This window comes from Schistocerca piceifrons, chromosome 7, assembly GCF_021461385.2.
Source record: "Schistocerca piceifrons isolate TAMUIC-IGC-003096 chromosome 7, iqSchPice1.1, whole genome shotgun sequence".
NCBI lineage: Eukaryota > Metazoa > Arthropoda > Insecta > Orthoptera > Acrididae > Schistocerca > Schistocerca piceifrons.
The window spans coordinates 36,070,513-36,084,189 of record NC_060144.1 but is presented as its reverse complement, the minus strand read 5'-3'; the positions used below and the strand labels follow the sequence as shown (position 1 = coordinate 36,084,189).

General features: G+C 43.9%; 1 protein-coding gene across 1 annotated transcript in view; it reads right to left on the bottom strand.

The window, feature by feature from the left end:
* Nucleotides 1-13,677, bottom strand: part of LOC124804753 (AP-3 complex subunit beta-2) — a 241,403-nt gene that overhangs the window by 14,765 nt on the left and 212,961 nt on the right. Inside the window, exon 18 of the mRNA XM_047265059.1 lies at nucleotides 12,818-12,956. Coding sequence (XP_047121015.1) covers nucleotides 12,818-12,956 — 139 coding nt within the window. The remainder of the gene's footprint in view (nucleotides 1-12,817; nucleotides 12,957-13,677) is intronic.

Below are 13,677 nucleotides of genomic sequence, written 5' to 3'. Positions count from 1 at the left end.
CCTATCTTCCCTCTGTCCATATGCAAAGTTCTTATCGCAGGGTATTTTCTTTTTACAGCCTACAACAGTAGGATTGCACTGGCAGGTATTTCATGTATGGCAATGACAATGGGCTACTCTTGTTACACGGTACAAGATGCGTTATGTCATGATTATCGATGACGTATCAGATGGTTTTGTTAACTTTTGTAGTGATTTGATATGTTGCAGTTGGGTTTGTATTTAACTTTTATAGTGGAGGTGTGGGATTTGTGCGTACTAAAATAAATATACAAAGACTATACACAAACAAAGATGATTTAGGGGGTTTGTCACTTTTTCAAGTGGAGGGAGGAATAGGGCAGGGTGAATTACCGATAAGCTTGATATAGATATGACAAGCCAACACTAAGGAGAAAATGGAGTTTTGAAGGGAGGAAAATAGATGCGTGAACTCGGGAGGGAGATAGCGGGAGCTTCAAGGAGGGTACAGTTTGGGAGGGAGATAGTGGGAGCTTAATGGAGGGAGAAGTCTTAAGATGAGGTGAAGTGAAAGATGGAAGTACTAAAGTATTCAATAAAGTAGTACAAAAGGAGGGTGAGGTACTTCGCATTGGGAGTTATGGGTATGTAATCGCCAAAGAAGGAAGCTTATGCCGGGTTCGGGTGTACCCAAGGAAGGGAGGAACCCAACAATTTTATGGGTAAGTAACTCCCAAAGAAGAGAGCTTATGTTAGGTTTGGGTGGATCCTTGGAAGGGAGGACCCCAATCACTTTAGAAGAAAGGACAGGTACATCATACCAAACGGACCTTCAATATAAGAGGAAAAGAGTACCGAATCGACGGAAAGATAGCCTACACGAAGTAAGAAATGCTTATGGGTAATATTCACAAAGAAAATGAATAAAGGTGCTGCTTAAGAGAATGTCTCCTCCAAACTGGATAATAAACTGAGAAAATAAAACTTAGCTAACTGTGTAGTTTACCACGAGGAGTGTTAATGCAATGGTGGTAAGTGTAGCTGCATGGACCAAAAGGTCTAGAACAGATATTGCTTAAGCAGCCGAAACATCCCCACACAAGCTGAATGCAGCAGTCATCAGCCATTAATAAGCACTCCAACACAAAATTACAAACACATAAAGGACAGGTTTGCATGTTGCTGGAGTAACACAAATGGCCTCAGGCTTAAACCTGCAAATCAGTCACTCGCTCGAGATGTGAATCCACTAGACAGGTGTGGTGCAGGAGAAACGACACAGATGGAGAAACTGTTGCCTTGTCCCAGTGTTCACCATACAATATTCACACTTATGACATCCGCACTTAAGGCGATATTTATAGTCTGCACAGGAGTGTGATGTGGAAACACAAGATCCTCAGTGATTGTGTGCCAGGCATTAAGACAGCATAGCATGGGCATTTTGCAGTGTCACAAAACGTGCGTCCCCACGTGGCCACTTCCTCACAGTGTGGGCACAAAGTAGCAACCGAAGTGGATACTAGGAGTGATAAACAAAGTCTTGTGAAACTGGGTTAGCAGAAGCCTTGCTAGAAGCAGCTATTGTTCCGCACCGTTAATCAGTGACTGTAGCAATAAAGTGTCCTGTCGCACAGCAAAATCGGCAGCTTTGAATGAAACTACTGCATTTGGGTTGAAACTTGCTGCCTTAGCAGACATCTGTAGTGAGTGAGCGTATGGAATTGCCAAGAAAGGTGCGCTGTGGAAGGTCAAATCACAGTAACCTCCCCCCCCCCCCCCCCTCCCCCTCTTCGAAAGCGGAGCTGTGCTGTTGAGTTAAGTGGTGAAAGCGAAAACTGATGATGGTGGTGCATTGTGATGTGCCAGCGGTAAGGCTGGGGGTGGTGGCATCAATGGTGCAGGTGCTGGCCCTGCAGCAGGGGCATGAGGCAGCCGGCTGTCAGTGGTGCTGGTCCATTGCATGGCAGTGTGCAGCAGCATGAAGGGTGAGGGGTGGGATGGGGGCGTGCCATGCCTAGACAGTCTGAGCCTGGATTTGATGCTGCATGCGCAGTTCTAGGCAGGCGCAGAACGTGGGACTGTGGAGACAAGGGTGCAACGACATTGCCAGGTGGTTGCAAGGTGATGTTGACAGGGTGGCCGTGTTTTACACCTGAAATCGCATGCGCCTTACACTGCAAACGTGAGTCACCGATGCCACCTGTGTCAGTATGGGTGGTGGCAGGTCGGGAGCGTGGTGCAGGGAGCACGCGAAATAATGCTCTTGCAGAAGTGTTGGGGGTGGTGATGTGGCATTGTGAGTGTACCCAGCAGTTGACGGCACAGGAGGGGAAATCGCTTGTCAGTCATTAGCTGTGGGAGAGGTAGAGAACCAGGGTCATGAGCGTATTGTGCATCTGTATTAGTGACAGCCATTGGATCAGGTGTGGTGCCAGTATAGCACAGTGAGCTTTCCGTGGTGTTTTTAGCTGTAGTGTTGTGGGCAGGCATCTTGAGGGCTTTGGTGGCGTAGTGCCGTCAGAGTTGAAGGAGGGCCTGGCATAGGTGGTGGCAGTGGCAGTACGCAATTGCAGGTTGTTGCGTAGATGGTGGTCATGCTGGGTGGTGTGGGGTTGGGCAGCATATAGACAGGCTTCAGCCTATGGATCGAAATGTTGGTCAGCGTGCCATGGAGATGCAAGGTGAATGTTCTGCAATCCCGTTACAGGCCCTGGTGGGGGCCACAGGAGTGCGGTCAGAGAAGGGGCTGGTGAGCATCGATGGACAGTGTAACGTGGGTGCATGACGCACAGTCACTGTGAATGAAAGTTCTGTATTTGGTGGGGAGCTGGGCAGCAGTGGGTCACAGGCAGTTCATGCAGTCCAAAAAGCCAGCAATAATCTCAGGAATGATGTCATCCATGGGCAGGTCAATGGGCTCCATGAAGTCATCTGGTACAGCGAGCAGCTGGCCATAAACAAAATCAGCGGCTGTCTTCTCAAGGTTGGCTTTGTGAGTGATGCAGAGAGTGAGAAGTACCAGCAGCAGGGAGCGATCCACCTGTTGTTGTGGGCGAGGGTGGCCCAAGACGTGATGGAGCTGTTCCACCACGCAGTTAGCAGCTGAGTGGTAGCTCGATGTCACGTGCAGCTCAGTCTCACACAGATCTACCAGCACATGAGAAAGGGCCAATGTAAATGGATGCCAGAGGCCTGTAATGATATGGTATGGGCAGTCGGAGTGGGCAATTCACGTAGAGATGAAGGCAGTTGCTATTGTGGTGGTGGTAATGTCAGGTATTGGCATTGCCTCAGGCCAGCAGTCGAACCTGTCCATCAGGGTAAAAAGGTAGCGGCAGCTGTGAGATGAAGGTAGGGGGCTGACAATGTGCACATGAACATGAGGGAAGTGATGCCTGATGTCTTGGAAAGCTGTGGCGGGGTCAAATACACGGCAGCTAACCACAGCGCACTGACAAACGAGGCAGGTGTTGGACCGTCTCCTGCAGTCCCTCTGAATGTCTGGCCACACAAAGCACTGTATTGCCAGAGTGGCAGATGTGTGCACGCCTGGGTGCATCAGGTTGTGTAATCAGTCAAATGCGGGAGGCAGCAGGTAGGAAGGGGCACAGTGAGCTGTTGGATAGGTCACACCAGATACAGCTGTAGAAGCTGGAAGACAGCGTGCGTTGAAGGCAGAGGCCGGAGATGGCATCCTGGCAGAGTTGGATGAGTTCTAGATCATGCACCTGGGTGGTGTTAAATGCCTCATAGTTCAGTGACGAGGCGATAGCACAGGTGTGGCTGAGGCAGTCAGCGATGATTTCAATTCCGGCGATGTGACAAATGTCAGTCATTAGTTCTGAGAAGAATGAAAGCTGCTGGAATTGACATGGGGAGCACTGGTCAGTGCCTTTCCTAACGGCGAATGTTGTGTGTTTGTTGTGGTGAGGGCTGTGAAGTAATAGGTCTCCACTGATTGCCAAAATTATATGACAATCTTGTAGATGGCGAGGAGCTCTCAGTCATATGTGCTGCAGCACTGCTGATTGGGTGAGAGCACTTGCTGGAGAAGAGAAAGAGCAGCTGCCAAGTGTTGCCAAGTGTTGTTGCAGGACAGTGCCTATGGCCGTCCAGCTGGCCCTGACCACGATGGCAAGCGGGGCAAAGGGGTGGGGGTTGGTGAACATGCTGGCGTCTGTTATAATGCGCTTGGTGGCTGAGAAGCTGTCTTCCATATGCAGCATCCATGGGACTGTCTTGTTGCCCTTTGTTTTGATGTGGTGAGGGGCAGTGGTGAATGAGCAGCTCCTGCATGGCAGCATCATTCCTTATATGGACAGAAGTAGTTAAATATGCTGAGGAAACGGCAGAGGTCCTTGAATGTCTTTGGGCATGGAAAACCAAGTATAGCTGGTACCTTGTTGGGCTAAGAATGTGAGCCAGCGATGGAGATGGAGTAGCCCACGAATTCCACCTCACAGGCACCGAGCTTGCATTTTGCTGTGTTAATGATGGTGCCAGCGACCTGAAGATGTTCAAAAATGCTGTGAAGGTGCTCACGGTCTTGCTCTGGTGTCACAGAAAAAATGAGTACATCATCCAGGTAAGTGAAACAGCAGAGCAAGCCTTGTAGGTCAATGTCCAAGAACCGCTGCCACCTTTGGGCAGCATTAAGGTAGCTAAAGGTCATAAAGGTGCTCTTTCAGAGTATGAATGGCATGATGACTGTCTTCTGGATGCCCTCAGGTGTGACCAGAATCTGGGTGAAAGCCAGAAAGTAGCTGCACAGGAATGGCACCGAGTACTGGTCAGGTATAGTGTGGGTGTTAAGCTTCTGACAATTCCCGCAAGAAGGCCAGGAGACATCCTTCTTGGTGGGGTGAAGGGCAGATGTCCATGGGCTCTTCGAGGGAAGCAGCACGATGGCGGCAAGCAGCTAATCGACTCAGCCTTGATGATCTTCAGTTTATGCGGTGCCAGGGGGTGTGGCCAGCAGAAGACGGATGGTCCGGGGCAGGTTTCAACGTAGTATACAGTTGAAAGGCAGACCTCTTGAGGTGTGCTGGATGGGCGTGTGAGGAGAGAATTGCACCAGGAGGTCAGCATACGGGTTGGAATACGCAACCTGCTTCACTTTGAAGAGAACAGTGAAATGAGTGGTGCAATACGTTAATTTCCCAGTGTCGCTGTCAATGAGGTGCCAGCCAGCAATGTCAAGCAGCAGGCGTGGTGTCCAATGAGTCCGCTCTGATAATGGTGTCATGACGTCAGCTACTGTGAAGGTCCAGAGCAGGTCCCATTGCAAGCCGAGATTGAGGACCCAATGATGTATGTCACACACAGCAATAGTGGAATTATTTGCTGCTATCAGGAGAATGGCTCAGGTGGTGCAAGTGTTCCATACAACCCTTTGCAAGAAGATAGATAACCCAGAGCTGGTGTATATGAGTAATGGCTGGGTGGAATGGGCAGCGCAAATCAACAGGCACTGGGAGACCAAGAAGCAGCTGGGACTGCCGAAGTCAGGTGGTCATTGGTGTTTGGGTGCCTAGATCAGGGTTTCTGCAGTTCGTGGTGCCTGGGCCGAAGTGCTTATGATACCTGCAGAGGCCGGCCCTGTCACAGAGGGTAACGGTAGAGCAGCTGGAGCTGTGCCTTTATTAGCTGTCACTGCGCCAGTGGCTGGTGTCGTGCAGACTGTAGGGGTCAGAAATGAGTGAACCACCATTGCTTGCAACCTAGGCATGTCGGCGCTGAGGCAGGTGAGCATGTCAAATACTCCCAGCTGCCTAGCGCTGTGCTGAGGACTGAGGCCAATGACATCTATAGCGGTGCATTGAGCATGAGAGTGAGTACATCATAGGGTGGCTTTAAACGTGACAGCCAACATGTTGTGCCGGGTGGGGGTGGTGTTGGTGCATTGCCATGTGGCCAGTTTCTCACGGCGTGGGCACGGACCAGCAATCGAAAAGGATGCCACAAGGGATGGACGACGACTGGTGAAACTAGTCTGGAGGAAGCCTTGCTAGGGGTAACTGTTGTTTTGCACTGGTAATCAGTGACCGTAGTGGTAAAGTGTCTTCCACAATCAACAGCCGTGAATGGAAGTACTGCGTGAGGGGTGAAACTCGCTGCCTTAGCCGATGGCCATAGCGAGTTGTGAGCATACAGAACTGCTAAGATAGTGGTGAGGGAAAAAGCTGCCATGCAGCCATTTCCCTAAGGGGTACCATCTGGCTCAGTTGCAGTTTCAGTGAAAGACAGCACCTTAAACTTGTTGATTATGGGAATCACTATAACACCCTGAGTCTTCCCTGGTATACCACTCCAATGTGTACAGGATGCCTAGTTCTACCATTGACACACCACTTACAGTCAAGTGGATGAGTAATGGCAGATTGTGTACTTCCTGCAGAAGAGATCCACGGGAGAGGATAGTACTCAAGGACCTCTGGTACCACTATCACAGTGACACGACTCACAGGAGCTCTTCCAACACACCACTTCTGGCAGCCGCCAATCTTTTGATTGTAGTCACGGCGATTTCCAGCTGCTTACGAATATGAGGGATAGCCCCTCTTCTCAACTACTGTCCCCCCTTCTACGCACTTCAATTCTTATGACTGCAGTCTGGTATCAGTACAATTATAGACAACCTTCGCTCCTTGTATGTTTCCCTGATAACTTCATAATTGCACAGACTGTGTGTTCCAGTCAACATTGTCAAAGGGTTCTTTCTAAATCTGCTAATGCTGTGGATGTAAGTTCAAATTAAACTGTATGACCAATATCGCCTTGCACAGTTCTACATTTGTCCGACATCCAAATTGAACTTCCTCCAGGTTGGCTTCTACCTATTATTCTATATATAACTTTTGACAGTTTTCTGCAAGCAGGTATTCTTAATTGACTGATTGGTAATATTCACATTTGTCAGCACCTGCCTTCTTTGGTACTAGGATTACTTTGTTGTTCTTGAAGTAGTCTGTGCGTATTTGTGTGTATCCTACATACTAGGATACTCTCATGGATATGTCATCTACTCTAGGAGTGTTATTTCCATTTAGGTTTTTCACTGATCTAACAAATTCTCCCCCACTGTAATGCATGTCATCTCATCTTCATCCACTTCCTTTTCCCCTTCCACAACATTTTACTGAGATTCCTTTCCTTTAATAGCCCTTCAGTACATTCCTTTCGCCTTTCAGTCTTACCCTCCGTGTTCAGCACCAGCTCTTGATGTTCATACAGTTCACTTTCCTGCAAACATTTGTTTGTTTTCTTATATGTGGCATCTACCTTTCCTAAAGGCATGGATCCATCTACAGCTATCCATTTTTTCATCTATCCATTTCCGCTTAGCTGTTTTTGTGCATTCAGAAAATACCATCCTTTAGAAGTCTGTATTCCGAGTGGCTTGTTTAACCTGCTGTACTTTTAAATGTTCTTTTTTCCTCTATTAAATTTAATACCCCATGTTATCAAAGATTCACCTAATTGTTCAATGTCAATTTGTAATTCACCACCAACAAAGTTTGTGCAGACTGCACATCTACTCCTGGACATGTTGGTGTTTGAAATCTTCTACTGGTAGATTTATATTTACTTTATTTCTCAAAGAAAGTAGTTACATATATGTTTGATACTGATTTCTATTTGCCATACATTAGTCGTTACCCTGCACTTTAAATGAACACTGCTACTACCCACGTAGCTAACAGAACTTTTAAATCTCATCTAGATATTCAGATTATTTGAAGAACAAGTGGGTAATTTATGTTTTTAATTTTCTTTTGAACTGACTTGGTTTCTTTCTTGTGTTTTCTCAGACATTTTATTTACTTTAGGCACTCTCTCCTCCAGACGACAATTCCATACAGCAACAATGAGCGAAAATAAACAGAGTAAGTCAATACTCCTGAGTTTAGATCAGCATAGTAAGAGATGAAGAATTTTACAATACTGATAGCAGTTCTGCTCTTGACTACCGCTTGCCCTGTTAATTGCCTAATGTTTTCTTTTCCTAGAAGGTACTTTAATCCTAAGAATTATCCATCGCTTATCCTCTGTTCAGTTCTACCCCTGTATTTGTTAGGGGTAAACAAGAATCTAATTGCTGTTGGAATATTTTAAGAAAGAGTTAACTTTTCTGTCTGTATGCTTTATAAATTTCTTACCAACATTATTCCTTCAATTTCTCTCTAAACATTGTTATAAATTGTATTTTTTATGAGTCAGCAATATAATATTCTTCTCCTATGATCTACACTTGATTACTCAATATATTTTATTGTTAGCATGGTCAGATGAACTACTCACTACTGGTTTTACAGCTAAGACACTGCAAGTTGTTGGGTCTTAAAACAAACTGTCAATTGCAGTAGCACTGTGCCCCCACTCCTTACAGAAAATTAAAATCAACATTAATGTCTCTGCAAATAATAATTCTCCAGTTAAGTATGCATAACTTAATTAAAACAATGGCTAGCTACTTTATGAAGCTCAAAGATACTTCCTGCTGTACTACAAGCTTGTACGTTTCTTAATTCATTACTGACACATAGCATTCAAAGAGCTATTATTGTTACTTAATCTGAAGGAGATGGAACTTCACCCCCATTTTTTGCATATATAGCCAATTTCACTTTCTTCTTGCCTGCTCTACTGCAGTATAATATTAGCATATATCCATCAAGAGAAATTTACTCAATTTCAGTAATTTCACAAACAATGTGAGCAATGACAATAAAGAACATGTTGTACCCATATTTACAATTACAGTTCATAGTCTTTTACATTTCAGTAAACCTCTATTTGTAGCCAGGGTCAGAAACAGGAGCTAGTGCAGCAACTTGACTCAGAAGATAAAATTCTGGTGGCCGGAACTCTACCAGTAAAAGATGAAGAGATTGTAGCATCAGCTTCTAGATCACCAAGTTCAGTGCCATTTTACTGGGTTCTATTGCAGAGCAACCTGCAGTCTGCCATAGAGTGAAGCAAGTGAGATTGTTGATGGTGTTATATTTTCCAAATAGAACTGTTAAGAATGACAGTCCCTTTAGTGCTAGTTAAACAGATTACCTGTATGTGCTGGCTCTACATTGTCCGCTCCCTTCCTTTTATTCTATGCTCATAAATAAAATCACAAACATGACATTATAACAACAATATGGAAACAATAGATTGCTACTCGCCACACAGGAGAGGCACTGAGTTGCAGACAGGCATGATGAAAGAAGAAAGCTATATACAGGCATTGAAATATCTCAAAAACTACACATTATATCAAAAAAAGTTATAGTTCCAATTTGTCGGGCTCTGAGGGGGACGGCCAACGATACCACAACAGACCCGCCAACCCACCCCATATGTGGGTGGCAGGGACAACTTTGAAATCTCCGATGGCGACCCTCATCTTTAATTGCAGATTATGATTCTGTAGAAAAATTTACCTATGTTTTGTCTGAAGCATTTTCTTCATTTCACCACAGATGGTGCTGTGATCGGAGGAATAGAAATTGGTACACAATCTTAATTTACGAGATGCTACTCAATGGTCCTTGAATATCCAATGGCATATGGGACCCCACCTCCTTGCTGTGTGGGTAGGACAGGACAGTCTTTCATAACTTCTAATTGTAAGCCCTATTTGCAACATTATATTCCTCCGACATATCGAACAGGGGACTACTTGATGCAGCACTGGGGCCGTGGCATGAGGCGAACACTACTCTACTTTTCCAATTAGAGTACATGTTCAAACATAGTACTGCCAACTTCAATACACTTAGTGATCCATTTTTTCAAGTAACCGTACACAGGACAGAAGCATATCTGTGGGACAGTCAGCACAGGCATTTCCAATGTGGTCAACATTGTCTTCATGGCCTATTGCACATTGTTGGTATAATTTATCTTTTAAATATCCCCACAGAAAGAAATCTGGTACCTAGCAGGTCAATTAATAGGGCTACCTCTGCCAATCTACCAACCAGTGTAAACTTGGTCTAATATCTCTAGCACTTCAATTGCATAATGCACAGGACAACCGTCACGCTGAAACAACATACGATGTCAAATGTCCAGGGCACACCCTGCAGCAGTATCAATAGTTCCTGTTTCAACAATGTTTGATATTTGCGTCCATTCAACATGTCGTCAATAAAATATGAACCAATGAGTTTGTTCTCCAGGATGCCACACCATACATTAATCAACCGAGGATGTGAATGGTCAACTTGCTGTAACCAGTGGCAATTGTCTACACTCCAATGATACATGTTATGCTGGTTAACCCTACCAAGGTTTGTGATTACAGACTCTCCGGAAAATAGTACCTTGGCAAAGAACGTGGGTGTCATTTGCATTTGTTGACATGCCCATTCACAAAACACTACAAGGTTATGGAAATCGGCACAATGAAGTTCTTGATGCACTGGCACATGGTACAGATGATACTAATGCACATGGTACGGATGATACTAATGCTGATGCAGTTTTGTGACAATACAGTCTACAACATACTGGAATTATGGTGCAATTGCCAGGGATCTATCCATAGGTTGTGGTGCACTGCTGCTAATACAGCTACGTCATTAATTTCTCCTGTAACACATTTGTTTGATTTCCTTTTGCCAGTCTGTACACTGCCATCAAACATAAAGGCATTCAAAACCACTTACACGAATAATGATGATGATGATGATGATTGGTTTGTGGGGCACTCAACTGTGCACCTGTACAAATTCCCAACCTTCGCTCAGCCACTTTCATGAATGATGATGAAACGACGAGGACAACATAAACAACCAGTCATCTCGAGGCAGGTGAAAATCCGTGACCTATTACAAGAATGAACGAGAGCGAGTTTTCTCTGGGAAATGCTTAGCATACAAGGCAACAGCAGTCTCAACCTTTCTCCTACATTCTCTGTAAATCAGGACCATTTCAATATTTTCTTCTGTGCTTGCAACATACATCATCCACATGCATCTCTGTTCTCTATATAATAGGTAGGTGTGCAGGCAATAAACGCTGTGCAAGTATTGTAATGTTACAGCCACTATCTGTCTTATGTCTGCATGATACACAAGTTCCAGTCGCGATGTTCTGCCTGTAATGATACGCCATAGTTCACTAAATGGACATGGTGGGTGTTGAGTAGTCTCCTGTTTGATACATCGGAGAAATACAATGTTGCAAATAGGGTTTCCAATTAGAAGTTATTAAATACTGGCCTGTCCTACCCTTGCAGCATGGAGGTGGGGTCCCAAGTGCCACCAGATATTCAAGTGCACCGAGTAGCACGCCGTAAATTACAATTGTGCTTCAGACAAAACGTATGTAGATTTTGCCGTAGAATCGTAATTTGCAACAAGAAGTGGGGATTCCCATTGAAGATTTCAAACTTGCTCTAAACTACCCATGCACAAATTGGAATTATAACTTTTTTTGATCCAATGTGTAGTTTCCAAGATATTTCAATATCTTCAGTTAAAATGCACAACCTATACATTTAGCTTTCAGATTATTTCTATCATCAGTTGTAGAACACACACACACACACACACACACACACACACACACACACACACACACACACACACACAAGAACAATTCGCACACACATGGCCACTGTCATCCCCGGGCTCTACGGCCCGACTGGCAGTTGGGCCTTAGAGCTCATAGATGAGAGTGGTCATGTGTGTGCGAGTTGCGCTCATGTGAATGTATGCAAGTTTGCTATCAGAAAAAAATGAAGGTCTTAGTCAGAGAGCTGAATATATCTAGCATTTTTTCCACTGTGCCAGTCTGCGACCTAACGCCTCCTCTATGTGGCGAGTAGCAATCTATTCTTTCCAAGTTGGTGTAATTCCATACTGGATTTTGCATTTTTAAACATTACATTATACTACATAGGACTACATAGGAATTCATAACAATTATTCACACTGAACAGATACATAGTATCAAAATATCTTTTCTTGTCAAGAGATACACACACACCAGTACATTAATACAATATGGGAAATTCAGTATTTTAAGAAAAGGATAGTTTTGACACAGAAAAAAAAAACTGATAAGCTCCAATGTACAAAAATTATTATCTATTCTTCCTAATTTAAGCCTTGAGCAGGTGCACTACTTTTCATTACACAAGCAGGCACACGGCATACTTTGTACACATGCCAAGTATAGTTGTCTTTGTGTTTCCAAGGTAAACACGTATGAGAAAACTCACAGTTTAATCTTAGTTTAACGAAACAACAATTAAATAAACTTACATTATATGAGCTAAAACAGTGTTAAATTAAACAATAATAGAATATATTTTCACTCTGTTACCACGTTCAAGCGTTACCCCACAGTAATAACCACCTTGATGCATTAAACAATGCACCTGAACAGATTCCAGAAAACTGCTTATTCGATTACTAATCATCTTGGAGACAACTGCCTCATTGTGAAATTGTATTGTTAGTTCTTAACCTGGGTAGCATAGCTCACTGTTTATTTCATATTACTGCTGTTCGCTTAGACGTATGACAACACAATTTATCACTGTGTTAGCAGAAGCAATAATAAAGGAAAAGGTATTCACTTGCAATTGTATAACAACACTGGATTGGTACAAGGGAATGTTATGTGTAGTTGGCGCACTTTAGACATAGGCACATCTGCTCATGGGTTAATATTATATACAGCACTTTTTGTTTCATTTCTAAAACTTTATTGAGAAATGTGTTATTGGCTAAAATACCTTCTCAAAAGTCTAGGAAATGAAGTTTATGACATATAGGAAAGAAAACTGTTTGAGATAACAATATCAAAAACACAAACAACAGATGAGAATGAAAGATACATAACATACCTCAGTATTCCAGGCTCAGTACTTGGAACTGATGCAACATTGGCAACCTCATATATACGCTGTGTAATAACTTTGGGATCATTTACTGTTGGAGGCAGCGGAAAAACAGTACTGTGTTCTGTCATGCCCTTCAGCTTGCCTGAAAGTAACATAAAACATAATGATGATAAATTAGAGAGTACAATTACATTTCTACATCATATAACTTCCAACAGTGTTACTAATGTGTACTCACTACATTGAAAACACGACCCTATTTTTCCATTTTTTGTTATCTCATCATCCGGCATGTTGAACAATTCATTCAGGGACAGCCAACAGATTTTGTACTGCAGCCCAAGTTCCAGAATTTATAAGATGTGATTTTAGCAGATCTGATGAAGGGCACGCCATATGTGCCAAAATTAAGGGGCATTTCGAAATCCAACACCGTACATGCGCACTGAAACTTTCACCATGTCTAGCAGCTTTTGTGAGTGAAATGATCTGATCAAACTCCACTGACATAATCAACTCCCATAATCAGTGAGCACGGGTAAAAAGTATCACTGCTGCTAAGTTATACTTGCATGAGAAAACAGATAATTAAAAAATTCAATGGGTACCACAGAAACACGTGAGGAGCTATGCCTTCCAGAACGATGGGTCTATATTATTGGCAGGGCACATAAACTACTCCTCGTGAATAGCACCAAGGGGCGCCAATCTTAACGTCCCCATCAAATGCACAGATCACCAACAATGTCACATGCCCTCACTTCATGAGATACTCCAGAGAGGTTTGGTAATTAAACCAGGATGCTGGTGCAAAGTGTGGTGAGCATCAGGAACTTTATACCACTACCTTGCCCCCCTTGCCA